We start from the raw sequence: 27,163 nt of genomic DNA, 5'->3' as shown, positions 1-27,163 counted from the left end.
GGTCGTACACGCTTCAGGAGAAGTCGAAGCACAGCAGACAAAGCGAACAACACCCAGCTGCGACCCATGCTGAGATGAGGCAGAACGTGTATTACACACAGAACATGAAAACAACGAGGGTTAGCTTATCATGCAGGCGCTCACGCCTTCACTCACAGAGCACAAGCCTGTGGACGCCACTGTGATGATTGCTTATTCATTTCAACTCCATCCAAATCCCAATAATTAAAAACATAAAACAGTTTATACTTGGACAGTTTTTCAAAGGCTTTCTGCGTGAGATTTTCAGGTTGTCTTCCAACTAGTGGCAGCTGCTTAGAACACTACACGCTTTGATGGGGCGCCGGAAGCAGAGTCTCGGGGCTGAGGAGGGCTGTCTTCTTTCTCCTCAGGCCTGCTACGCGCTGGGCAGCGAGCCCAAGTGTAACACTTCCTGCTGTCACTAATATTTTTTTTTAACTACTTTTTTTTGGAATTAAGTTATCCAAATATTTGATCTATTCTCCTGCTTTCCTTGACTTTTCATAAAGGATGTATTCATCTTCCTGATTATTGTGCCAATACACTGAACGAACAGAGTTAAAGTTCTTCTAAGCTTCTGAAACCTCAACAGACCTTCTTTCTTAAATAATGTAAAGGGCTCCACTCAAGCCCCGTGCTGTCCTGGTCATCTCCGCCTCACAGGCATCTCCCGCCCCCAACAGCTGAGTTAGAAAACACAACCCTCTCTCTTCCAGCAAAGGCGGTTTCTGTGTGTTTTAATAAGAGAAAAGAAGATGGTAGGGGGATAAACTGGGGGTGGGAACTTACTGGGAACTTACTGAAATATAAATTTATCGTGTTACATAATATAGGTTTATCGTGTAACTATCGTGTAGCTTTAGTGTAGACATGTATGAAAAAACTGAAATCATGAATCCTACCAAAGATAACCACTATTAAATTCTTGTATTTCCTTCCGATACATGTATTTCCTTCCGATATATGTCTTTTTCTTTCTTATTTCTCTTAAGGCTACGAAGAAGATGCTTCATTAAATAAGCTTCCAGAAAGCAGCTCAGTGCCCAGCACATTCAGTACGTCCTTGAAAAACATGTGCTGAGTTTCTGCGTGGACAGAAGGAACAGGAACTTGATTCCCGGATTCTGAAACAGCCACTGCCCGCGGGGGCCAGGCCAGGTGGGCTGGGGGGACACCCAACAGGACCCTTGTCCTGAGAAGCACAGTCTGAGGTGCTTCTTTGGTCTCCTGAAGATACTGTCTCCGAGGAAACCAGCCGTGGCTGACACCACATCCCCCAGCTTCTATCCAATCCACTTTCAACACTTGCACCAGGACTCCCACCAGGACCCAACTATACAGACTTTTGCATCTTGCTTTTCCTTGTAAAATTGTATCAAATACATTGAACAGTTCTCTGTATCTTTAACTATTCTTCAAAACATGGCTTTTAAACATTTATATCGTTTTGTCATATGAACTAAAAGTGTTATCATTTTTCCCATGCCTGTAAACCATGCTATGATAAAAACCCTTGTTAGATCATATCTTTATCCTTGTTTGTTTCCTTAGGATAAAGTCCAAGAAACTATACTGGGACACTAAAAAGTGTGCACACTGATAACACACTACCAAACCGTCCTCCCTCAGGACACGACGCTAAGCGAAATAAGCCAGAGAAAGACAGACACTAAATGACGCCGCTTACACGCAGAATCTAAAACCCACAACACACTAGTGAGTACGTAACAAAGGAGAAGCAGACTCACAGATGCAGAGAACTATGGCTACCAGTGCGGGAAGGAAAGGGGGGGAAGGGTGATTACAGGTGGGGGAGTGGCAGGTATGAACTATTATGTATAAAATAAGCTACAGGGACTTCCTAGGTGGCGCAGTGGTAAAGAATCCGCCTGCCGATGCAGGAGACAAGGGTTCCAGCCCTGCCCTGGGAAGATCCCACATGCCACGGAGCAACTAAGCCTGTGTGCCACAACTATTGAGCCTGTGCTCTAGAGCCCGTGAGCCACAACTACTGAGCCCATGTGCCGCAACTATTGAAGCCCACGCACCTAGAGCCCATGCTCCAAAAAAAAAAAAAAAAAGCTACAAAAAGAGGGGCTTCCCTGGTGGTGCAGTGATTAAGAATCCGCCTGCCAATGCAGGGGACACGGGTTCGAGCCCTGGTCTGGGAAGATCCCACACGCCACGGAGCAGCTAAGCCCGTGAGCCACAACTACTGAGCCCATGCACCACAACTACTGAAGCCCGTGGGCCTAGAGCCCGCGCTCCACAAGAAGAGAAGCCACCACAATGAGAAGCCCGTGCACCGCAACGAAGAGCAGCCCCCGCTCACTGCAACTAGCGAAAGCCCGCGTGCAGCAACGAAGACACAGTACAACCGATAAATTCATTTAAAAAAAACAAGCTACAAAAGTATATTGATACATCGCACAATACGGGGAGTACTGCCAACATCCCTAACACCTATGAATGGAGAGTGACCTTTAAAGCTGCGAATCACCATACTGTACACCTGTAACATATAGTACTGCACAGCAACTACACTTTAATTAAAAAAAAAAAAGCTGTCCTCCATAAAGATTTGTCAATTCACAGTAACTAGAGAGGACCCATTATTCCGAACATTATAGCCCTGTGCCTATCCTCTCCATTCTGTCAGCCGGTGGGCTCTCTGCTCTGTTCCCCAGTTCACGGTGGCAGGTCCCGTTTACTGAGAGGCTACTGTGGGCCAGGCGAGAACACTCCACACGCGTCATTTCATTCAAACTGCATAATAATCCCAGGCAGTACTTTTCTCCCTCTCCTCGGAGGAGGAGAGAACGAAGGCCTGGAGCGCTGGGGAGCCAACCTCCGGCCGTGACAGCCACTTAGCACGCGTGTCACATGCACGGCACACCGTCACCCGCGTAGCAGCCCTCTGCTGCCACTCCTTATCCTGTCAAACAAGGGTTCAGCAAGAGACTCCTTTACCGATTTTTCTGTAAGAGGGTTCGCTTTTTTCTTTTTTGGTGATCTGTAAGGCCTCCAAACACGGTAACTATGCTCACCCTTCGCCACGCGAGTACCATCGGCCCCCCGTCTATCCTGACTCTGAACGCGGAAGGGCAATTTTTATACTCACATCAATCTTCCCTCTTACGGTCTGATTTTGGTATCGTGTGAAGAAACACCTTTCACATCCCAAGTTATCAATACTTTTAGGATCTCTTCTTTTTTAAATATTTAAATCTTAATTTACTTTTCCATCGGCCTAACACTCTACTGAAAAGTCTCTCCCTATAGGTGAGAAATGACACGCGCATCATGCATTAACTACAGCCACATGTACATCTGTGTCTGTGTCTGAAGTTTCTCTACTCCCCCACTGACCTAAGGGACTCTCCTGGCAGAAGTACAACGCTCTCGTAAATACAGTATTTTTACAATACGTCTTACTATCTGGTACAAGTCCTTCTTTACCATTTTTCTTTACCATATTTTTCCTGCCTATTCTGGCAGTCATTGATTGTTTATGACTTCAAAATCTTCTTAAATAACAACAAAAATCTTTGGATGTAGGCTGGACAACGTGAAACTCATAGACCAGCAGAGAACACTGAGTTTTCTTCTTCTTATCTAACAACACAGCATGTTTCTCCAATGAAATATCATCTTTCATGCCTCCCAGGGGTGGGTGGGGGGAGGGAGGGGGCGGTTCTGCACTCCGCCCTCCTGAGAGCCCTCCAAGCTGTGTTACAGCTTCTGTGGCTCTCGTGATGGGGACGTTCCCTCCATTATATTTTCTGGAAAGCGTGTCTGTTCTATTCTTTGCAAACAAGAAAGTTCTTGACGGTTTTAGAAAACCCCAAGTGAAACAGGTTTCCTTATGGCCAGGCGTCCCAGAGACTCCAATACACTGAAATTCTCCAAGAGGGGAAAATGCGTTCATGTTTCTGACTCCCGAGCTGACTGATCAGTGGGCCCCTTCCGGGAAGATTTCCTAACACCACGTATAACCAGTTTTCCAGGGAACGCAGCTAAGAGTGAGCTGACGATCTCATTTCTCCTGCCCATCACCCGCTGGGACCAGACACCTCACGGAACCCGCGACGCTGGGTCAGCCCCTGTCCTGCCCTCTGCGCAGGCCGGGGCCGCCCGCGCACCCGAGACACCGGGACGGCGGCCGACCCCCGTGGCCCCCGGCGCGCTGCCCGCCCCGCGCAGGGGCCTCTCCCGCCGGGACGCCGACCTTTCCCCCGGCACACGCCCCCAGCGGCCTCGTCACTCTGCTTCAGAACGCCTGCTGGCGTTCCAGGGACACCCCGCCGGCACACTCCCCGCGTCCCTCAGCAGGCCTGCCGGCGTGCCCCCACTCTCACACGCCACGCAGGGAAAGGCAGGGCTGCGCTGGAGGCGGAGCACCCACCGCCCGCTGGGCACAGACGCGGCGCCCCGGGCAGGCGGCCCACGCCCAGGCGCTGGCTGGCGACGGGATCGCCGCTCAGCCGGGGGCAGTGCTGAAGGCGCGCGGGCCACGCTGCCGCCGCATCAGGGAGCCCGGGTGCCCGCCTACCGGCGGACAGGCGCGGACACGCCTCCCCGCCCCGCCAGCTCGACACACGGCGCCACCGCCCACGCAGCCCCGCGCACCGGGCCTCCCTCCACGAGCCGCGCGTGGGGACAGACAGGGGAGGAGCAGCCCGCAAGGGCCAAGCAGGGGCCCATACACAAAACGGAGATACGCAAGTACCAGCAGGCAGGAGAAGACATCATCTCTGCCACACCACGCGAGCCACACACGGGCGGGTGAATGACAAACTCCACCACGTTCTATCAACGAATCTGCGCAAAGAAACGTAACATCCAGAGCCCTGTATCAGACACACTCGTGTACCGAGCTAGAAATTAGGTCTTTTCAGTTCAGCTTAATAAATGGTATGAACCAAGGCCGACCACTTCAAGGAGCCCGACGGCCACCAGGAAATAAAACGCATCTGCTCACACCCTCCGCCGTAGCAACGATGCAACTCAGGAACGCAGCCAGACGGAACCGCCGACTGTTTACAGGATTTGCTCATCGGCAAAGCGCCTCTTACAGGCCGCCGCGGGGGCTGGGGCGAGGCAGGGACCACCGAGACGCAGCAGAGAACAGGTCAGACCAGGCCCCGCCCTCAAGGCGCTTCCAGCCCGGGGGAGGAGCAGAGGGGGGCAGGCTGGGAGCGGGAGGACCAGCAGGAGCAGAGCGGGCAGGAGGACAGGAGGACGGGACGGCACGGCGCTCTCGCAGGAGACGCCATCTGAGGGGAGTCCTAGGGCGCGCGCAGGACTCGTCTGTAACCCGGAGCGACCGCCGGACAGGGGCTGAGCGCACAGGGACACGGAAGGGTGGCCTCCAAGCTCACCTCCACAGTCACAATCACCGTGAACACCAAGGAAGCGGTACCTGGTTTCTGGATCAAGGGAATCCACAAGTTTTTTATCAGCGAGTAATTTTTGCAAACTCTGATATAATTCCACATTTGTGTTCAACCTAGAAAAATTAGAAATAAGAAAAATTAAATGATTTTCTAGTACCTTCTTTTTTTGCTTTACATCCAGAGAATGGCATCAAGTTCTAGCACACACACGGCCAGAGGCCAAAGGTTCGGGGTATCGTTTTGCTTCTTCCTTGGGACCAGGGATGGCTTAACCAGAGTTAGCACAGGATGGGCAGTGTGTCCGCACTGACTGCCCGGGAAGGTAAAAGCACAAATGTAAAGCCATAGTCGATAGCTGGGGACAGACGAGCAGGCAGGATGTGACCCCGCCTCCAGCGAGAACAGCCTCTCCAGCGACATGCCAGTGACCACCAGAGGGCAAGGCTCCAAGTTCTGTCTGGTGACGACGTCCGGGACCCTCGGCAGCACCTCCCACCCCTTCCCAAAGTGGGGACGGAGGGAGGGCAGGGAAAGTGGTCAGAGCGGAGGCCTAAGACGCCCTCCACCAAGAAGGCGAGGAAGGTGAAGACCTCGGGCCGACCCTCCTGAGGACACCTCTCCACGGGTCATGCCCCCCACTGTCCTCCCACGGAAGTAGGAGTCCAGACCCGGGCAGACCCCCAGGCAGGCAGCCCAGGGCACTCGCTGGTCTCCTGGGGCCTTTCCCGAGCCGGGCCGTCTCCCCAGGAGCCTCCAGCTCCAGCCCCTTCCTCACGCTGGGGTCTGGAGCTTGCAGGGACCAGTCTCCCCATTCAAGGAGCCAGTCTTCACGGGCACTATCCCACGGGGGGGGGGGGGGGCAGGGACAGCGCCGCAGCTGCACACCCCCTGCGGCCCCGGGAGCCCCACGGAGCAGAGCAGCCGCCCCTCCTCGCAGCCGCCTCTGGGCTGCGAGACAAAGGCCCCGACATCCTTCCAGCTGGGGAGCCCCAAGCCCCCAACGAGGCTGGACACCCTCCAGGCGGGCGCCCTGCCGCCTCCCAGTTACTCTAACAAGCATGGTTACGTTCACCCCAAAATCACTTTAAAATGACCGATTTCATCCCAGCCTGTGCCTGCCGCAGCCCCCAAATCGTCTTTATGATGTCCCCAGACACCCCCAATCCCAGCCCCACGGGGACCACAAGGCACCGCACACAGGGGACCACGCTGGCCTCCTGCCCTGCGGCCACAGCACCAGGGGAACAGCGATGTGACCCCATGACAACCTGCTAACTCCGCCCTGCCCCCGAGACGCTGAAGAGCCTCCCACGGTCACAAGCGCTTTGTATGCTCCGTCTCAGCCTCGGCACAGGGACCCCGAGATGCAGACCCTCTACCACTCCCCCGGACAGGACGAGGAGACTGAGCCACAGACAGACTGGGCCAGCCCCGACCCCGCGGCCGGACGTACTTCTCCACCACGGTGCCGATGCTCCGACACGCGTCCTCCGCCGCCTCCCTGAACGCCGCCTCGGGGTGAGCGATCTTCACAAAGTCGGCCTAGTGAGAGACGCAGAGACACAGGGCATCTGATGGGAAGCCTTCCCGCAGGACCTGAGGCCAGAGTGAAAACCTGTGGTTTCAAAGTGCCATCTGGCTGGGCCCAGGCATCTCCATTCCTGGAATCTTCCTGCACTAGGGGCAGGGGCAGCGTCTTCCTGAACATTCATGAATTCTGTTATTCCCAGGAACCAAGTTTGTTTCACCCAAATATATTCCAAGATACTTTTACTGATTTCAGAAAAGTCTCCTCCTTCAAACATGAACACCCAGTGAGCTCTCCCCAGTTCTGTCACTCAGAACAGCAGACTCGCACACCACGGCTGCCGCACGTTCACCTGGCTCCACGCGCATCTCTTGCAGGCTCTTCTTGTTTACACTCACACCTGGTGCAGGTCAACGCTGCGTTAACTGCATCCCAGCCTTTGTGCAGAAAACAAAGGCTGCCTTTAGGTAAATAGGAATTCCCAGTTGCAGCCTACCTGGCACAGAACTAGAGCTGCTACACTGACCATACAATTTAAGCCAGAACCCTTTTTTTTTAATGAAATCTCATAAAACTAGATGTTAGTTTTCATGTTAATTGCAGAACATTACAAAAGAGAAATGCAGGGAAACCACAAAATACTACATATTTTCTTCATTCTCATGAAGATAACATGTATGTAGAACATGAAATAAAATCACCACCAAGTAAAATGTCCTAATTTTATTATCAGTTTTTAATGTATCCATAGTTTGATACGTTTGACATAACAGTACCATAACTTTAGTACTAAGGCACCTGAAAAGCAAGCTACGTAAACGTTACAGGACTGTTGTATCAATTATTCATCTACATGCTGCAGAACTTACAACAATATTAAAATTTAAAACACCAGCACACGTTTTAAAACTTATCTGCTATACTCATGAAGAAAAGAACAGTTACACAGGACTGTATTAAGGAAAAAAAGAAAACAAAATGACCAGCTTATAAAACCCATGCCTTATATGGGATTGATCTTACTAGCAGATAAAAACTTAAAAATTCTTCAAAAAATCTCAGAAGATTCTTTGGATTTTTTTACCCAAAGATTCACATGCATAAATCACATCACAGTCTTTTGGAATGAGATATTATTGAACTTCATAAATATAAAACCTTCAAAAATAGGCCTAGCTATGGGGCAGAAAAGGTAAAATCTTTTAGTGAAGAGCAGAAGTAAAAATGTGGAAAAAATGCTAGAACACTGGTTAATTAAGACACAGGCTAAGCCAGCAAACACCCAGTAAGTGCTGGGATTTCTGACCACAAAAGCCAACACGCGACTTGCTGACCAACATTTTCCTTTCAGATTTCAGTGACGCAATTAAGCAGAGAGGGCTCAAGACCTCTCTTCTGACAGTACGTCTCCCACATCCCCCAGCAGGACGAGCACGTGCTGCACACACCCTGGAGGGACAGACCCCAAACCTAGAAACACCAAGAACTGACTGCAGCAGCCTGCAGCACAGCTCACCTCACTTCCAGGAAAAGCCCTTCAGGATGGATATGCTGTCGATTTCTTTAAAACTAGGAAACCTGCAGAAGGAAACTTCCCAAAAAAGGAAAAAACAAAGATGGGAAAGTGTTATTCTGGTGAAAAAAGTAAACCTCAAAAGGTAAACATGAGGGGGCTTCCCTGGTGGTACAGTGGTTGAGACTCCGCCTGTCAACGCAGGTGACACGGGTTCGAGCCCTGGTCCAGGAAGATCCCACACGCTGTGGAGCAACTAAGCCCGTGTGCCACAGCTACTGAAGCCCATGTCCCTAGAGCTCGTGCTTCACAACAAGAGAAGCCACCTCAATGAGAAGCCCGCACACTGCAATGAAGAGTAGCCCCTGCTCGTCACAACTAGAGAAAGCCCGCATGCAGCAATGAAGACCCAAAGAAGCCAAAAATTATTTAAATTAAAAAAAAAAAAGGTAAATATGATTCCATTTACCTGACAGTTAAGAAAAAAAGTACAGGGATGGAGAGCAGGTGGGAGGCTGCCAGAGGGGAGAGGTGAGGCAGGTGTGATGCTCAGGGAGCGTCTGGGGTGATGGAGTTACCCCTGACAGTGGGGGTGGCTATGTGCTCAGAGAGTCAACATTCACAGAACTGCACATTCCCTGAAAGAAGTCAATTTCACTGTACCATAATTTTGAAAATAAACACTTTCTCCCAAGACGGGGAGGCGCCTTCCCGCCGCTCCAGGTAAGGTTCCTGCCAGCCGGGGCGCAGCCAGCCTGGAAGGGGGAGAGCGAGGCCCCTGCAGCCAGACCGCCTGCACGCCAAGTCCAGCTCTGCCACCTACGGCCGGAGACGTAACCTCAGCGCCTTTCCTTGCTGGGTGAAAGCTGGAGATAGGCCGGGAAGGCTGAATCAGTCTGTCCAGGCGAAGCTCTCGCCAGGGCCAGGGCCAGGGCGGGCGGCGAGACGGTCAACAGCAGGACACGAGCTCGCTCGTGACCGCACTCCTGGCGCCCGGCACGGGCGGGGGCTCGTGCAGCACGAATGTGAAGAAACAGCCGTGCAGAGAGCAGCAGGCGCGGCCCCGCGCTGTCACGGCCGCGCTGGGCTGAGAGGGAACCGGCTCCCACCCCGGCGGGCGAGAGACCGCGGGCACGTCTATCTCAACGTCCAAATGTGGAGAAAAGACGTCTTTACTACAACCAGTTTGATGTCAAAACCTTATTTCTGATTCGAAAACACATTCCTGAAAAGGGTTATAAAAATCAGCTTTTTTAACATTCATTTTATTGTAAATGTACAGATAAATGTTCTATTAGAATTTTGGTAGGCATCTTCACACATGAAGAACCTTTGCCATGCAAGTAACCATTCTCTCATTACATGTAACATCTATTTTATTAAATATACATATTACAATACAAATTCCAGCTCTGACCTTTTCCCATGCATTCTCCCCGTTCAACAGCGCACTTCCCTACAACAGAGTCCACCCAGCAGGTGTCAAACAGTTCAGACATCCCTAACTTCACAGCCCAACCCTGAACCGAACAAACAGCGCTTAAGCCGTGAGAGGGAGAGGGGAGGTCTGGGCCCAGGCCCGGCGTCTTACCAAGTCGGCCACCCTGCACAAAGAGTCCGAGAGCTCGTCGAAGATGAGCACGGTCTGGGGCCCGGGCGGCGTGGAGCACACGCGCTCCACCAGCTGCTCCGTCTTCCTCAAGGCCTTCTCCTGGGCCACACGGAAGCCTTCCGGGGCGCTGAGCTCGGGAACTCCAAACAGACCCTGAAACCCAAAGAACAGTTCCTGCTGATAACTAAAAACATGCCCGTATCATCGGGACACAGGCGTCACCTTCACATTCCCCACAACACTCCACATACACGACACAGAAACATTTTAGGATGTAATTTCTCTTCAATTTTTAATTATCTTGTAAAAAAAAATAGAACATAGGTTCAAAATCCAGCTCTGTCACTACCACAGAACCTAACGAAGTGAAAGGATTCAATCATACACATTTTTTAAAGACAACATCTAACAGTGCCTGGCACACAGAAAGCATTTAATTGACGTCAGCTGTAACCACCGTCAGCTGAGTGACCCTGGTCCCGGCCTCTCTCGGGATGACAACACGTGCTGCGTCTCACAGCAGGGACACAGGGACGAGGTCAGCCAGTCCTCAGGACCCCGCCCAGCACTGAGCGGGGTCCCGGGCACAGCACTGAGCAGGGTATATACTTTAGAAAGATCTAGTAAACATGCTAGACCAGGCCACAGGCTGAAACCAGCAGCAAATTTTATACTTCCCGAAAGCATTTCAACACCTTGACAAAGATAAAAATCACTAGTCTAATGGGCAGGAAGGGCCACTGGTTACGACACCCAGGGAGGCAGACAAAAACCGCACGCACTTAGCACACACTCACGCATGCCAAAAGTGTACCAAGCACTTCACACAGGTTCTCGCGTGTAAATCACGCAATCCTGCAGCACAAACTATCATTCTTTCACAGATAAGGAAACACCCTTCCAGAGGTGAAACAAGCATGTCTGCGGTCACTAGCCAGCAGTGGGAAAGCTGCACGGGCACTGGCTCCAAGCATCACGAGAGCCCGCGTGCGCTCCATGCTCGTGGACTGCGACTGACGTAGGAAAGTCTCCTCTCTGCAGAGGAGCAGCTCCGAGGACTCGGAGCCCTCCTCTTCGTCATTGTAACCAGCTGCCCGACACAGGGCCTGACACAGGTGGGAACTCACGGGGGAGGCACATGAACGGGCCAGGTGCTCAGCTGTGTAGATTAGCTCTGCAGATACTTCACGTGTCAACTGCGGGAAGTACCAAGAGGTGAAACTTTCGGGCCTGACAGGGCCCACTGTTTCTGCAATAAGGGATGCATGGGGACTTCCTAGGTGGCAGTGGTTAAGAATCTGTCTGCCAATACAGGGGACACGGGTTCAATCCCTGGTCCAGGAAGATCCCACATGCCACGGAGCAACTAAGCCCGTGCACCACAACTACTGAGTCTGTGCTCTAGAGCCCGTAAGCCACAACTATTGAGCCTGTGAGCTACAACTACTGAAGTCCGTGCTCCGCGGCAAGCCACCTTGATGAGGAGCCCCGACACCGCAATGAAGAGTAGCCTCGGCTTGCTGCAACTAGAGAAAGCTCGTACACAGCAACGAAGACCCAACTCAGCTAATACATAAATAAATACATTTATTAAAAATAAGGGGGGATGCATGAAGTTATTAACCTCTTTTCAAAATATATTAAGAAGTTGGAGAAAATAAAGACAGGGGTAGGGCAGAATCAGGACCAAAAATATATCTTTACAATGATTTAACTGATTCAATTACAGACTACTTGTTCTCACCTCCCAGCACACCTCCCCACATTCCTCTTGGGGATTCCAAACCTTAGCCTCCAAACTCACAACCTCAGTTACAGTCACGCTAAACAAGTATGTGCGCTTTTAGGTTTCTTCTTTTGATCAAAAACTAATTCACATATTTGAAAATGTGACATCAGCACCTCAAATCACAATGTACAAAAGAAAAGTTAATAAATCTAAAATTAGTTCTATTTCATCCACCCACAACCAAGCTTGCTCTTCAGTACCCAAAGGCCGTGCTCCTCAAACCAATTACATCCACACCAATGCTATTTACCCCCACGGACCTCGGTGCAGCAAATTTCATTTAAAACAAAGAAACTTTAAAACAAAGAAACTTGGCCCCCAAATAAGAAAAACTTACATTATTAGGCTCACTGTAATCATACCATAGACTCACCTTTCCAAGAGAGGCAATTGTAGAAATAATGAAAAAATATAAAAGGCAAAAATGAGAGTAACAAAGTAAAGTGGAAATCCATAAATGCAAAGTAGAGCAGACAGGTAAACCCCTTTCAAGCTTCCTTTCCTTTCACCTTTAATTCACTCACTCATTCAATAATGAGTGTCAGGAGGTGGGGGGGGAGGGCTTTGGAGTCTGGGGTCAGCGGATGCCTACTGTTACACATGGGGTGGTCCTACTGCGTCACACAGGAACTATATTCAATATGCTGGGATAAACCCAAATGGAAAAGAACACGGAAAAGAACATGCATAAGTATAGCTGAATCACTTTGTTGTACACCAGAAATTAACACAGCGCTGCACATCAATTTACTTCAATAAAGTAAATTTCAAAAAGAAAAAAATTATAATGAGTGCCTGCTGGATGCCAGACACCGAGCGGGGCGTGTGGATTCACACACAACTAGGAAAAATACAAGTCGGTGATTTTCTGCGGGAAAGTCCACGACGCGCTGGGCTGCACGTCGTGGGCAGCAGACCCTTTCCCAGGTCTGTGTTTTACAGAAAAAGAAACAGAGCCCAGAGCTTGGAAAAACCCTAATGACGGCCCTCACTAGAGAGACGGATGACACTGGCCACAGAAGCGGGCGCTGGTACCAGGGCACCTGGGGCCGCAGGTGAGCTCACTGCGCGGACCCCGCCTCACCTGAGCTGCGGGCCGGGAGTGGGGGGTCGAGGCGGAGAGGAGAGCAAGGGGAGTGGGGGGTTAGGAGTGGAGGGGAGGGCAGGGAGAGTGTGGGGGGGGGCAGGGGGAGTGTGGAGGAGCAGGAAGAGAGGGGAGGGCAGGGGGAGGGGGACAAGGAGAGTGGGGGGCTGGGAGCGGAGGGCAGGGGGAGTGTGGGGAGAGGGGGAGTGTGGGGGCCGGGAGCGGAGGGCAGGGGCCGGGGGAGCGCCCCGGGGCCCCGGCAGGGCAGGCGCTGCACCCGCACCCGGGGCCGCCCCGCACCAGCCCCCCGGAGGCGGGCGCCGCAAGGTCACCCCGGGTACAGGGCGCCTCCCGCCCGCGCGGGGCGAGCTCGCCTCCCGGCCCCCCCCCCCGGGCCCCGAGGACCCCCCGGGCCCCGCGGGCCGCTCACCCGGCGCTCGCCGGACACGTCCAGGTGGCGCCCCTGCGGCTGCACGTTGAAAGCGGCGCCCACCGGGGCCCAGCCGGTGCTGACCCGCCGGGCCCGGAGCCCGACCCCGAGGCGGCCCAGCCGCCGGGCGCACAGCATGGCGCCGCCGCAGCTGCTCCGCGTCGCCAGAACCCGCGCAGCCCGACCCGACAACAGCCGGGCCGCGTCTCCACGGCAGCGCCCGCGCGCCCCGTGACCCCGCGCTTCCGGGAGGCGCGCGTCGTTGTCCCGGGCCAGAGCGTCGCCCGCCGCGGTCCCGAGCCGCCGCGCCTCGCGCCCCCGCGCGCCCGGAGGGGGAACCGCGCCGGATCGCGCGGTCAGGTACGCGCGGGGCCCCGCCTCCCCGCGCGGCCCGGAACACGCGTGGGCGGGGCTTTGGACGCTGCTGTCGCCCGAACACGCACCGGGCTGCCGCCCTCTTGGTTCTCTCTGAGATGCTCTCGGCTCACGGAAAAGCCTATGGAGCTGACATGGGCACAGGTGACACGTCCAGCATGGTAGAAGGGGGTGATCCGCAGTTAGTTCCACCGCTGTTGCGTGATGGGAGACTGGGGCACAGGGGGGGCTTCACACTCACCCAATTCCGACCCCTTTGTGGGGCTGGCCCATCTCCGCTCTCCGCCTCCGGCCTTTCCCGCTGTTACCCTGCTGCCCCCCTCCCTGGACCGCAGAGCGCTGAAGATTCAGACAGAAGCAGCGCGGACAGCAAGGCCAAAAGAAAGCCCCCCCCGCCCCATGCAGCAGGCTGCTGGTGGCGGCCCACACGGTGAAGCCGTCCCGGGCTGTCTCGGCGTTGGGACAGCCGGGTTGAGGGGCCCAGACGTGGTCGCCAGGGCTGGGTCCCCGCCGGCTCCGTCTGGCCGTGCGCTCGGACCCTGGATCAGCAAGAGGACTGCCGGCGGATGCTCCAGCTTCAGCTGAAAAAGAGCGTGCCTTTTTTCCCAACAAGCCTGCCAGGGTTGCAGGTTGCCTCTCATGGACTCTAATTGGATGGAGTGCCCGGTCGGAAGTGGTCACGTGGGCAGACGCGGCGCCTGTTCCGGTCAGCCGGGCCTGAACCCCTGTGCGGTGGACATTAGGATCCTCTTGCCAGAAGAAAGGGAGGTGGATGGTCCCTGTGTGAACAGCACACGTCCGCTCTGGCCCGCAGGGCCTGCGCCCCTTTCACCCAGCACGTGTTAGAGCATCCATCCCCACCCTCCGCATCCGACTCTGGGCTCTCTGTTCAGTAACTTTTTCTTTGGCATAGCTCATTTAAAGATTTTCCGGACTTCCCTGGAGGTCCAGTGATTAGGACTCCATGCTTGCAATGCAGGGAGTGCGGGTTCAATCCCTGGTCGGGGAACGAAGATCCCACATGCCATGTGGCCAAGAATAAAAAAAAACGATTTTAGAAGGTAAACAGTGAACAACTTGTGATGGAATTTGCCCTGCTGGGTTTGGGCTTGTTTGGGACCTGGAATGCTTTTTTGTCCTTCCTGTTTCTCCCTCTTGGATTGGGATCGTCTGTCCTGTGGGTCCTCCCTCCACACACACCCCCCAACACACACACTGTATTTTGGAAGCAGATAACTTCCTATCTGGTGTCACACGTTCACAGATGGAGAAGAATCTTGCGCCTGGACGATTCACACGATAGGTCTCACCTGTAACTGACATAAACGATTCAGATGATGAGATTTGGGACCTTAGCGTGGATATTTAGATGAGATTTTTGGACTTCGAATTGATGCTGAAATTGTTAACACTTTTGGGTGTCTTGAAATGGGGGGAACACGTTTTGCATGTGGGAAGGACGTGAATTTGGGGGACCAGAGGGCAGAGTATTGTGGGTTGAATTGTGTCTCCTAAAAGATGTGCTGAGGTCCTAATCCTTGGTATCCGTGAACGCAGCCTCGTTTGGAAATAGGGTTTTGGAGGTGCAGTCAGGTTAAGACGACGACAGACCGGATTAGGGAGGCCCTCATCCAGCGTGACTGCTGTCCTTGTAAGAAGAGGGAAATGTGTGCACACGGCCATCCGACGACAGCGGGAGGCTCGGGGTGCTGCTGCCACAAGCCGAGGGGTGCCTGGGGGTCCCAGGAGCTCGAGGCGGCACGAAGGGGCCTCCCCTCGAGGCTCTGGAGGGAGCACGGCCCTGCTGACACCCTGACCTTGCACTTCAGCCTCCGGAACTAAGAAAGGAGACACTTCTGTTGTTTTAAGCCCTCCCACCTCCCCCAACCCCCGTTTGTGGTACAGTCATCCCTCAGTATCTGTGGGGGATTGATGCCAGGACCCCCACAGATCCCAGGATCCACAGACGCTCACGTGCCTGCATACAATGGTGTAGGATTTGCATGGAACCCACACACAGCCTCCCATATACTTTACATCATCTCTAGATTACTTATAACACCTAATGCTATGTCAATAGTTTCCAGGTTGGCAAATTCAAGTTTTGCTTTTTGGAACTTTCTTTTTTTTTTTTTTTCAAATGTTTTCCATCCGTGGTTGGTTGAATCTGCAGATATAGAACCATGGCTATGGAGGGAAACTAACACAGAGTCAAGTCTGGCAAACAGTTTACAAACAGCTGTTTGTTGAGTTGAATGGCAATGAAAACCCAAGGCAGAAAGTGAGCAGCGTCCTGGGCTGTGCCACTTCACCCGCCCAAACTCTTACTAGGCACAGATGGAAGAAACGTTCCCTTCTCTTTCCCTGTAATGTCCTCAGGAATTCAGATGGGAGCTACATCCTCACAGGGCTCCTTCCAGCACTAAAATGATATCCAGACACTCCCCACAAGGAACGCATGAGCAAAGGCTTCTTCAGATCATGGGAAGGAGGGAAAATATCAAGTAAACTGTAACACCCAGGGCAGGTAGATTTAAATTTACCCTCGGAAGGATAGCAAGTTCTGTAGCATCAGTTTTAGGAATAACTTTCCTATTCCACCTTTTTATGGTTATGACAGAGATGATATAATTAACATGGTAAAATCATCAAAGGACATCTTCACCAAGGGAATTCCGGTGGATGCAGTGGCAGAGTTATAACGGCTCCCCTCCCCCACAGCCCATCACGAGCTGCTGAACAGGAGGAAGCCCGTGAATGTGGTGTCGTCGTCCTCGTCCGCGAACAAGCCGTTGAACCTCTCCCCTCCCGTCACCTGCAGCCACACCTCGTCCCCGAGCTTCAGCTGCAGGACGATGCCGCCGGATGCCTGGTCCTCGGAGCTCATGTAACCGTCCTTGGTGTGCAGGACTTTTACCCCGTTTTTGACCAGAGACACCTGGACGTTCCTGGAGAAAACGGTGATGTGGTAGGTGAAGTAATAGACGCCGGCGACGTGGCAGGTGAACTTCCCCGTGGCCACGTCGTAGTGCCCGAACTCGTTGTACAGGATCCTGTCGAACTTGACGGGCGCGTCTGACGGCGGGAACTTGCTGAGGACCGTGAGCCCCACGGTGAAGGCGCTTTTGGGCAAGGCTGGCGTCTCCCCAATCTTCCCCTTCTCTCCTCGGTCCCCTTTCCAGCCTCTCAGTCCCCGGACGCCAGGCTCACCCTGGGGCCCCAAGGGGCCGGCGTCTCCCTTGGGACCAGGTTTTCCAACGGGGCCCAGTGGGCCAGGTGAACCAGTTGGGCCCGAAGACCCAGTGCTGCCCTTTGGCCCTTCTGGACCAACGGGACCCACGTCACCCTTCTCCCCCTTCAGCCCTTGGGGGCCCGTCTCTCCTCTGAGGCCTTTCTCTCCCATGGGGCCCACGAGTCCCTTCGGCCCGTGTTTCCCTGGGGGGCCTCTCGAGCCCTGATCACCTTTGACGCCCTTTGCTTCAACGTCTCCATCGGCCCCTGAGTAGGACAAGAAAGAAGAGAGGGAGAGATGACTTGTGAAACTGTGAAAACAACTGTGGCGGCTGTATTCTCGGGCATACGGATGAGACAAGGCAGCGCACAGGTTCCGTATATGCTCAGGGTCTGAAAGTTAATTTCCTCCAAACCTGTGCAGATACACACACACGCACACACGTGCACACGAAACACCCTTGCACTCATTGTCTACTAAATCAGCGTCGGGGCTCACGTGTAGAAATGACAGTTCTTTGGGACTTCCCCGGCAGTCCAGCGGTTAAGAGTCTGCGTTTCCAATGCAGGGGGCGCGGGTTCGACCCCTGGTCGGGGACTAAGATTCCACACGCCCTGCGGCGCGGCCAGAAAACCGAAGAAATGACCGCGGTCTGCCCGAGCCCAAGCGTACATGCCCGTGCGAGAGCGAAGAACGCGGGCAGCGGACGCCCAGCCCCGAGGACGTGATGCCCCGGGAGGCTCCTCGCCGGAGTGGCCGTGGACGCGTCCCGAGCCGCCGCTTGCTGCCTTCCCGGCCTGTGTGCTGCGCCGGGCGCGCGGCGCTGTCCCACTCCTGCCCGCGCCCCGGTGCCCCCAGCCTCCCGTGCCCCTACTGGGCGGCCGCGGTGTGAGCACGGGTCCTGGAGTTAGGCGCCAGGGTCCGGCCCCGCCTCCCCCACTTACGCACAAGCTGGCGCCCACCCGCACCTGCGCCCTCACCTGTGCAGCCGGGGTAATAAGCTGCCTCCTTTACAGGCGAGGAGGCACTTAGAGAGACCTAGCACAGCGAGGACACCGCTCGTGTCTGCGGTGGTAACCACCCTCCCTCCCCCTCAGCGACAACTGCCGGCGTCCTCCCAGCCTCCGGGGCCACCTTCTGCGGCCGTGGCGCCCAGGGTGCTGATCGGAACCCAGCATCCCTCCCCGGGACCCAGCGCTACGTCAGGCTACACCGTGGCCCTCAGGCCGCATCCAACCTCCACCTGCTTTTGAACAGCCCACAAGCTAAGGATGGTTGATGCTTTTACATGGTCACAAATCATATTCCGAGATATGTGACAATTATGCAAAATCCAGGTTTCAGTGGACCGCAGCCCCACTCACTAAGGCATCCTCTAGGCCACCCTTCCCCACATCTGCAGAGCTGGGTACTCGTGACAGAGCCCTGTGGCCACAAAGCTGAGAATATTTACTCTCTGGGCCTTTATGGATAGTTTCCGTCTCTGCAGTGAACCCTGAGCTTCTGGAGAGAAGAACCGTGTGGCCTTTATCTCTGGATGATCCTCAGAGGCTGGTACGGGACTTGTCCTTGGTAAGCACTTAATTCCTATCCTATCACCGACAGCTCAGGACGTGGGCGCGGCAGGAGGGAAAGCCGTCTCTGACCTGGTTCCCCTTTCTCTCCGGGCATCCCGTCCTTCCCTGGGCCACCAGGAGGTCCTGGTGCGCCTGGTGGAAAATGAGAAAACAGGCAGGAGTTAAAATTCCAGCTCCAGCGACCCTTGACGGGGGTCCCGGTCAGCAATGGAGGGTCCCGGGGAGCCCCAGCCTGACCCCCCACACCCCGTCACAGACCTGCAGGGGGAGGGCAGGCGGGACCAGCAGCAAGGGTGCCGAGTGTGCGAAGAAGCGGGTTATGAAGTGGGGGGGGGGGGGGCTTTGTCACGTGTGCTCCTTTCCCGGCACCCTGTGGGGAGTGGAGTGGAAGGTCTGCTAGCCTCCTGTGAAAGCACAGGTGACCACGGTTACACCACGCTATTTGGGATGGAAGGGAGGGTTCCGGAAGAATCTCCCTAGTGCCCCAGAGTGGTGGTCACGGTGCTGTGGAGACCCCTTGCGACATCAGCCCATGAGGTTCTGCCGACCGCACAGGAGTCCTGATGCTCAGGACAGGTTGCCCCGGGCGCCAGTGTCCTGTGTGATGCCCACGCGTATGTGTTTGTAAGCTGTGTACGGGTGATGTTCTAAAAACGTGTTCATCACAAAACATACACACAAAGACATTTGAAAACAGTAAGACGAACAGGAAGTTTATTTTTAGGGTGAGAACTGTGACAGAATATCCTTCTAAGAAACATGTGTATTGTATATAATCTATATAAACTGTATATGTAACGTGCAAGACTTAAGGAAGTATGTGAAACATGAAAGAACGGGGACCAGGGAGGCAGGAGGAGAGAGACTGAGTAGTGGAGAAGCAGAGAAAGTTGGTGTTGGGAACAGGAGCATCTGTCTTCTTCCTCCTCTCTCTCTCCATCCGTTTATCTACCATCTATCTCCTTTTGTGTGTGTAAAATATTTTATAACAAGTGTTTTAAATTAAATCAAATTTGTAAATACACCACCCACCGCACCCACGCACGCGCTCTTGAGTTGGAGACAGAGGAGGAGAGCCAGAGGGGGGCCTGTGACCGCGCCCCGCCCGCACCCTTGGCCTGCAGAAAGGTTGCCTCGGCCCTGGAGCAAAGGGGACTCAGAGATGTGTAGACAAAGCGAGGCTGTGATCCCGCAGTTTGGGTCATGAAGACGGATGCGACACTTTCAACTAAATGAGCATAAAGGAGAAGCCAGAGAGGCGGCCCGGCCGGCTGCGCAGGTGCGAGCCTCCCAGGGCAGTGGGTGCCTCTGCGGGGCGGGGTGAGGAAGCTGCGGCCCCCGGAGAGCACGTGACCCAGTCTGGGGGCTGCAGGCAGCGAGTGCAGCGACCGTTCCGAGGGACGAAGCAGGAGGCCCACGAGGAGCCGCCCAGGAGCAAGGCCAGCACGGGCCGCCCCGCGTGGAGGGCAGCGGTGCAGCTTCCAACAGCGTCACCTAAGTGATGCCTTCCTGGCCTTCTCTCCCTGCTCAGCCCGCGGGTGGGTCCAGGGCGGTCCCCGCACATGCACACACATGCACACCTGTGGTCCAGTGTGAGGACAGGAGGCGGATTTCATGAGGCTGGAGGGTTTGCGTTCACTTGGTCAGGGCCTTTCACTCCCCAGCAATGAGGCAGGCCTAACGCCCCAAAGCCACGTGGACTTCCTGGAGTTGGTGGTATCCCAGTAGGACATCCCAGCCCCGGAAGCAAAGCGGGGGGGTGGGGTTGGGGAGAAGGGACACTGCCCCGGTGGCCCTCTGCCCCATCCAGCCCACGCAGTAAACCCGCTAGACCACAAACGCCCTGGGCAGGGAAGCGCCTGCCCACACCTGGGACGCCACACGTCGTACAGCAGACGTCCCACGCTGAGGAATGCTTGTTTCTCCAAATCTTAAAGGCTTTTTCAAAATTCGTATTCTGACAGCATTAACTTCAGTCCAACCAGGCCCCGCCCAGTGCCAAAGACCCCGCATGCCTGTGGCCCGAGGCAGGAAGCTCCGTGACATCACACGCTCCTGAAAACGGCCCCTGTTATCAGAGACGGTGGCTGGCAGACAGGCAGCCCCACTCCATGGGAAAGCCCGTGAGGACAGGGTCCTGACGGCCTGTGCTGCCCTGCACCCCACGCCCAGCCCGGACCCGGCCGGAGCAGGCTCTCCATCAGTGTCTTCCGGGCAGTGGATGGGGAGGGGTGAGCACACAGGGGATGGATGAATGAATGAGGTAAAAGGAAGGGGAGGAGTCGAGGGCAGCAGCGGGCGCAGACGGTGGGTACCTGCATCCCCCTTGTCGCCCTTCGATCCGTCTCGTCCATCTCTCCCGGGCAGTCCATTGTGACCAGGGTTCCCGGGGACGCCGGGGTGGCCCTGCCTGCAGGTGTCCTGTGAGCCCAGCATCCCCGTGCAGACTCCGGAGAGGAGCAGGAGCCAGCAGGTCCTCATGGCTCAGATGACAGAGCTGGACAGGAAGAGTGGAACAGACTGAAGGGACAAACTCTCGTTGCCGGGGCCACAGACACAGCCTCTGCTCCTTGCAGCAGTCAAGCTTGGACAGTACAGTCAGACCAGCTGCTCACAATCGAAGGACACTGTCTTTGGAAGGACATTTGTGATCAGGGTGACTCTTGGTGTTGCGTGATCAGGGAGAAAGCCATGCTCCAAGTCAGGAAACCCCCGCTGACTGTTTCACTTCGGGCAAACCCCTTTTTGCAGCGAGAGAAGAGATCAATGCTGCCCTCGTGGGGCTGCCGTAAAAACCACATTTGAGCTCACTGTGCATGAAAGCTCATTCTGAGCAGTAAAGCCAACACGGAATTAGCGTTTGCTCCAGCAATCCCTACTCTGGGTGTACGCATAAAAGAACCAAAAGCAGGGACCCCGCAGGTATTTCTACACCCACCTTCACAGCAGCAACGTTGTCCACAACCGCCCAAAGGTGGAGACAACCCACATGTCCACTGACATGTGAAGACACACACAAAACGTGGCCCGTCCACACAGTGGATACAGTTCAGCCTCAGAAAGGAGGGAAATTCCGGCACAGGCTACAGCGCGGAGGAACCCTAGAGACACTGCGCGGTGAACTCAGCCAGTCACAAAAGGACAAATGCCGTGTGATTCCACTTACACAAGGCACTGAGAGAAGTCAAATTCAGAGACAGAGAGCAGGAAGGTTGGCTCCAGACCACTGCAAAAACGTGAACATCACCAAAAACTGTCTCACAAAAGTCCTGTCTTCTCTTGCATATGCTACACTACTATACTGTAGTCCACTAAGTGTGCACAGCATCATGTTTAAAAACAATGTGCAGACACTAATTTTAAAACTACTTTTTTGCTGAAAAATGCTAACCATCATCTGAGCCTTCAGGGAGTGGCAGCAGCAACATCGAAGATCACAGGCCCCCAGAACCAACGCTACGATGATGAAAAGTGTGAGATGTGGTGAGAATTACCAAAACGGGACACAGAGACACAAAGTTAGCAAATGCTCAGAGCGGGGCTACCGCAAACCTTTAATCTGTGACAAAATGCAATAAAGCACGGTGTGCCTGTGTGCACAGTAGCAAAACTAGAAGCAAATATATCCAAACGCACACGGTTGCTTTAGAATGGTGGGGTTAGGGGAGATTTTCTTTTTTAAACGCGTGTTTTTAGTGTCTGTAAAACTATTTATAGGTGTATATATGTGTGTGTGTATATATATATACACTTTTTTTTAACCAGCTAGACTGTCACCGAAAGGATTACATCGCCATCTTATGGAAGCCTCTACGTGTCTCAGGGTCCAGTTTTTTTTTGTTGTTGTTTTTTTTTTTAATTTTTTATTTTTTGGTGCACGGGCTTAGTTGCTCCACGGCATGTGGGATCTTCCTGGAGCAGGGATTGAACTCATGTCCTCTGCATTGGCAGGCAGATTCCCAACCACTGCGCCACCTAGGAAGCCCTCAGGGTCCAGTTTGATGCAAACAAATTATTTTGGGAAAAGGAAAGGCAGATGTTTCCCTTTCGAGTCTTTCAGGAAATTGAGCTGAGTTTTCTCAGAGCCAAATTCCATAAATAATCTACACCTTCCTCTTCTGTTTAACTCAGAAGTGACTGGTTGTAGTCAACTCTAAACTGCACAGACCAACCTCTATAGGGTTCTATTTTTCCCTTTTCAATTTTTTTTCAAAATATGCATTACAATTACTCCAGTAATAAGAAAGATCACGAGCTCATAAGGGTGTCAGCTTGGGATAAACTCCCTTTTGCTCTCCATCCAGAGAAGAGCTGAGATAAAAGCAAACGTCCATCTTCCTGTGATTCTTTCGCTGGTTCTGCACACTCGACACGGGCGGAGGTGTGTCACGTCTGGCCCCGCAGGTGGCCACACTTCCGCAAAGGATCGTGAACACAGGGACACGCTTCGCTCCCAAGCAAGCCGTGACAGAAGCTGTGACACCATCTCTAAAGAAAACATTTTCAGAAGGTGGACATGACGGTTTGCGCAAGGAATAGAGTAGAAATTATGTGCATGTGTTCTTTTCCGAAATAAGAAGTTGCATTTGTGCTTCTCACGAAGCCTCGGGCAGGCTTCTCAGTTTTAACATTTAACTCCTACGTGCGGTGTTTCTCCAGAAGGCGCCGGAGCTAGGACCCCGGCCGTCTCCTGTCTTTCCCTCCCCCCAACCCCCGCTCCTGTCTGCTCTGGATGACTGCCCCACCCGCCCGGCCCGTTCTCCACGCAGCCCCTAGACTAGCATCACTTGTACGTAACAGCTTGTTGAACACAGCAACTGCATCTTCCCACTTCCTTGTTTTCAGCACATCACAGTCACATATATGTGGAGTGGTTGAATGAAGAAATAAAGAAATAAATATTATCCTGGTTCCAACTGCGTGCAAAGCATCGCCGGGGAGGTGGCTGGGTGTGGACTCTAACCCCTGTGCGTGCTCTGGTGCAGGCTGCCAGCCTCGCCAAGGCCCCTGCGCACCGTCGCCGATGGCAACAGACATGTTAGCTGGCACATGGCCGCCCACAACAGACTCATTTCCCAGCCTCCCTCGCAGCCCAGCTGTCACCGAGAAACCAGATTTTGGCCAGTGGGAAGTGGGTAAAAGCGACACATGCCAAGGTGTGGACCAGGAAGGGGTGCGCCCTCCCTCGTGAGCCGGAGGCCAACACTCTGGGGACGGAGAGACCCTGGTCTCTGACGATAGCACAGGCCAGGCCTGCCGTCCGCACCCGTCTTTAACATGAGAGAGAAATGCACGCACTGCTGACGTGCCCCAGCTTGGTATCTGGGGGCCCTCCTGCGGGCAAGGCTTCCGCTGTCAAAGGTGTGGGCGCGCATCCGACGTGAGGGGGCTGTGGGGTCTGTGGTCACTTAGCCCAACAGAGATGCTGCGCACCCACTGGGTCTAAAACCCTTCAGGTGACACATTAAAAATCCGACAGGCACGGCCTTAGGCGGTTCCACACAGTTGGTGCGGACACGCAGAGGATTGGACACAGCCCTTCCGCGGAATGCTGAGTTGCGGGGGGAGGAGGGACCCTGGGAAGCCCCCGTGACCCCACACATCCGACATGCAGAAACGGTTAGGGGCAGAGGGATACAGACTGCAAACGGCTTTGGAGATACTGTGTTTTAGAGCCAGATAAGTAGGTTCCTCCTTGCTCCTCACCCCGGGGTTACCTCTCCTTCGCTGGGTCAATACGCTCCTTCGCTACTAAATTTCTCTCTAAAAGGTTACTCAGGGCCCCTGCTGATTAATTTCTTCCAAGGACATGATGTCCCTAATTCATGGCCAAGATTAAGGGTTTCTACTCTTCAAGATTCTTACTTGCCCAAATATGAAGACGTAATAAAGACCTGCCAGAACCCAGCTGAGCAAGCTTTACGGGGTCTCCAAACCTCTACAAGCTGCATAAAATGCAAGGGATGAGAGAACCCAGCATGCCTCCCAGACGCGACAGTCCAAGACTCTAAATCTCCAAACCGCCTTCATTGAATGCATTTTCTTCCACTTTGTCTATGCTTTGTACATAAATATTTCTCCTTCAACATATGTTGAGGGCCTTGTTTTAAACTACACTGGGTAAGTTAGTATTGCCATGAATATAAAAATGTACACATTAACACTGGTGCAAAATAACCCGTGAGCTTGTCTGGAAAGCTCTCTAGAAAGGTCTGCTCATTCTCCTGATTTATTCCATGGTTTCTTCCCTCCTCCCGGCCAGTTTGCAGTGTTCTAGCAGAAGAACTTCAGAATCTGCTTCTATCTCCTGTTTAGACTCTTAAGCATGTATTTTGGAACCGGCTTACTGCTTTCCTACCCAAAACCCTGTAGACAGCTACCTACTTTGCAAATAATTAAGCAGGATCCTCACACGCCAGTAATATAAGAGCTGCTTTAGGACTCTGATGCCTTGAACTGAATTTAGAGAAATTGCTTCCTAAGGCACTTACCTGAACCAGGGCTGCAGGCGGCACCCAGGTGCTGTGCAAACCGGGAACCAGGAGCAAACTAAATAAGACCACTCCTTCCTGCCATGCGGTTCCCTAGTGGACAGATCTGCAAAACAGCAGGAAGGGGAGGGACACGTAAGCACAACAGTCTTGGAAGAACTTCAAAAACTGAGGCAACACTCGAGCCAGGAGCATCTTCCAGCAACACGGCTTAGTTCGGCCAACTTAGCTCCTTTTTCTGTCCTTTTTAGTGGAGCGAGAGAAGGCGGGGCAGCTTCCAGGTGGGTCTGGAGGGAGGAGTCCCCATGGCAGGCTCCTGCCCTTAGAGTGATGTTTGTACCTTTGCTTCCTCTCCGAGGCCTCTGAGCGGACCCTGGGTCAATCACAAGCCAACGGGACCGAACGGAAGACGATGCTGCCAGGCCTCGATCGGATCCGGATCCTCAGCATGGACATCACTTAACCAGACCTCTCTGACTCTGTGTGCTTCCTTTCAGCGTAGGCATTTGTGTCCCTAAGCGTGTAATGCCTGTTCTCTTCACACACACACACACACACACACACACACACACACGGCACTAAGAAAAACATGGCGAAACTACTTTTCCAATCCCATGTGACCACTGAGTCTTATCTTTTCCTATCCGTGTCTATAAAGGTTGATTTCTAATTTAAAAATAGCATCGAGAGAACAAAGGCACCCAATGCTGTTTCTCAGAAAACAACTCCAAGGGCCGAAGTGGACCACAGAGGCCCCAGGGACAGTGGGGTGCAGGGCGAGTCCCCGGGAGCAGAGGTAAACCTCCTGCCCTCACTACACTTCAGGATCCTTCTCTGAACAGCAGGCAGAACACCACCAGCATCGCAGGGCAGTGGGGGGGCTTAATTACGTCATAGATTAAGGACCTGGTCTCTTGAGCCCTAACCCTGGCGGGTCACCCAGGTCCTTTCTAAGGGGCAGGTGTGGGGGCAGCATTTACCCAGTGGACCGTCCTTCTGCCCTCCTGCCCTCCTGCCTCCTTCCCCACCCCAGGCCCCTTTCCCCCCTCCCCAACTTCTCCCCCTCGCTCAGGGCTCAGGCTGGGGCCCCAGCTGCATCCTCTCCCCCAGCTGCCTGCCCTCTGCTCAGCCCTCCCCCCAATCTGCATCCCAGCCCTGAGCTTCCACCGGGTGGTCCAGACAGTCACAAACCCACCCTCCACACCATCCTTCGTGCATCCGACTATGGCACCCGCGCCCAGCACCCCAAGGCGGAAGCGGGCGGCCACCCTGTTGATGACGGGGACCTGCAGCCTCACCAAGCACCCGGACAGCAGCCTCCTCTCTTTTCTCGTCGTCGCTTCGCTGGATTCCGTCTCCCCAGTCATCCCCCTGCCTCTGGTTCTAAGTCCGCCCTTCCTCTGCCCCTGGAGCCGCTCTCCTTGCCTAGACTGCATCCCGTGGAGCCTAGCGCCTCAGCCTGGCCCGCAGCCCTGAGGTGGACCTTCAACACTGGCGTCTCAACTCGCATCACACCTGGAGCCCAGCAGCTCACCCAGGGCTGCGTGGGGCTCGCCTTGGGGGTCTGCTTGGGTCCTGTCTCCTGCCCCAACCCCGTAAGAAAGGCGCCTGTCCCTGAAGTCCTTCTAGAACTCACATGCTTGCTCCCAAGGTCGCACAACTCACGCTGCGTTCTACTGATGCTCTGGGTGCTTGTCCCCCTGGACCCCCTCCGCCGCCGTTGGAGATTCGCCCGTTTCACTGCCTCTCTGGTGCCTGGAGGGTGGGCGGCTCCTGTGCTGGGTCATCTCTCCAGACCCCCTCTGAGAAACGGCCCTGCCCCCCAGCCCTCTCCTCCCTCCGTGGGGTGCCCTCCTGAGCCCCCGAGGGGGTGTCAGGTTCCAGGAAGGCTTCCACACTCCCGGCCCCCTGTGCAAAGCCCCCGCTTTTCAGTCCAGCCCTAGGAGGGGGCAGGTGGCTGTCAGCAGTAAACAAGCGGAGCAGGGGCGCTGCTGCCGGCAACTCTGGGGCAGCCCTTCCCTCGGGACGGTCACAGCAGCAAGGGGCTATCTGCTTAACCTCCCTGAGCTGTTAATCAGGGAAGGAAGTTCTCACCCACCCCCCACCCTCCCAGGG

The 27,163-nt window shown here is 54.1% G+C and overlaps 2 protein-coding genes across 4 annotated transcripts in view; both read right to left on the bottom strand.

Moving 5' to 3' along the window:
- The window catches only part of MIPEP (mitochondrial intermediate peptidase), a 152,740-nt gene extending 139,111 nt beyond the window's left edge, over positions 1-13,629 (bottom strand). The window contains exons 1-4 of one of the 2 annotated variants that reach the window (XM_057707017.1): positions 13,374-13,629; positions 10,050-10,223; positions 6,871-6,959; positions 5,444-5,530 (exon numbers count right to left, since the gene is read on the bottom strand). In XM_057707017.1, the coding sequence (XP_057563000.1) occupies positions 5,444-5,530; positions 6,871-6,959; positions 10,050-10,223; positions 13,374-13,511 (488 nt within the window). In that variant the 5' untranslated portion in view covers positions 13,512-13,629. Of the gene's footprint in view, positions 1-5,402; positions 5,531-6,870; positions 6,960-10,049; positions 10,224-13,373 lie in introns of those variants that run through there. The other variant, XM_057707018.1, reaches the window with a different exon arrangement.
- A 2,642-nt stretch (positions 13,630-16,271) lies between these two features.
- On the bottom strand, positions 16,272-25,144 carry LOC130835780 (complement C1q and tumor necrosis factor-related protein 9). Of its 2 annotated transcripts, XM_057707629.1 has the most exons (4): positions 25,049-25,144; positions 20,873-21,054; positions 18,627-18,689; positions 16,272-17,246 (listed from the first exon to the last, which is right to left on the bottom strand). In XM_057707629.1, the coding sequence occupies exons 2-4, from the start codon at positions 21,036-21,038 to the stop codon at positions 16,474-16,476; spliced, it is 1,002 nt and encodes a 333-aa protein (XP_057563612.1). In that variant the 5' UTR covers positions 21,039-21,054; positions 25,049-25,144; the 3' UTR covers positions 16,272-16,473. The 2 variants fall into 2 exon arrangements, with proteins under 2 accessions (XP_057563612.1, XP_057563614.1); XM_057707631.1 differs by lacking the exon at positions 18,627-18,689.
- Between the last annotated feature and the right edge of the window lie 2,019 nt (positions 25,145-27,163).

Source organism: Hippopotamus amphibius, chromosome 14 (genome assembly GCF_030028045.1).
Source record: "Hippopotamus amphibius kiboko isolate mHipAmp2 chromosome 14, mHipAmp2.hap2, whole genome shotgun sequence".
Lineage (NCBI taxonomy): Eukaryota > Metazoa > Chordata > Mammalia > Artiodactyla > Hippopotamidae > Hippopotamus > Hippopotamus amphibius.
The sequence above is the reverse complement of the archived record's forward strand: the minus strand, read 5'-3'. Positions and strand labels throughout refer to the sequence as shown.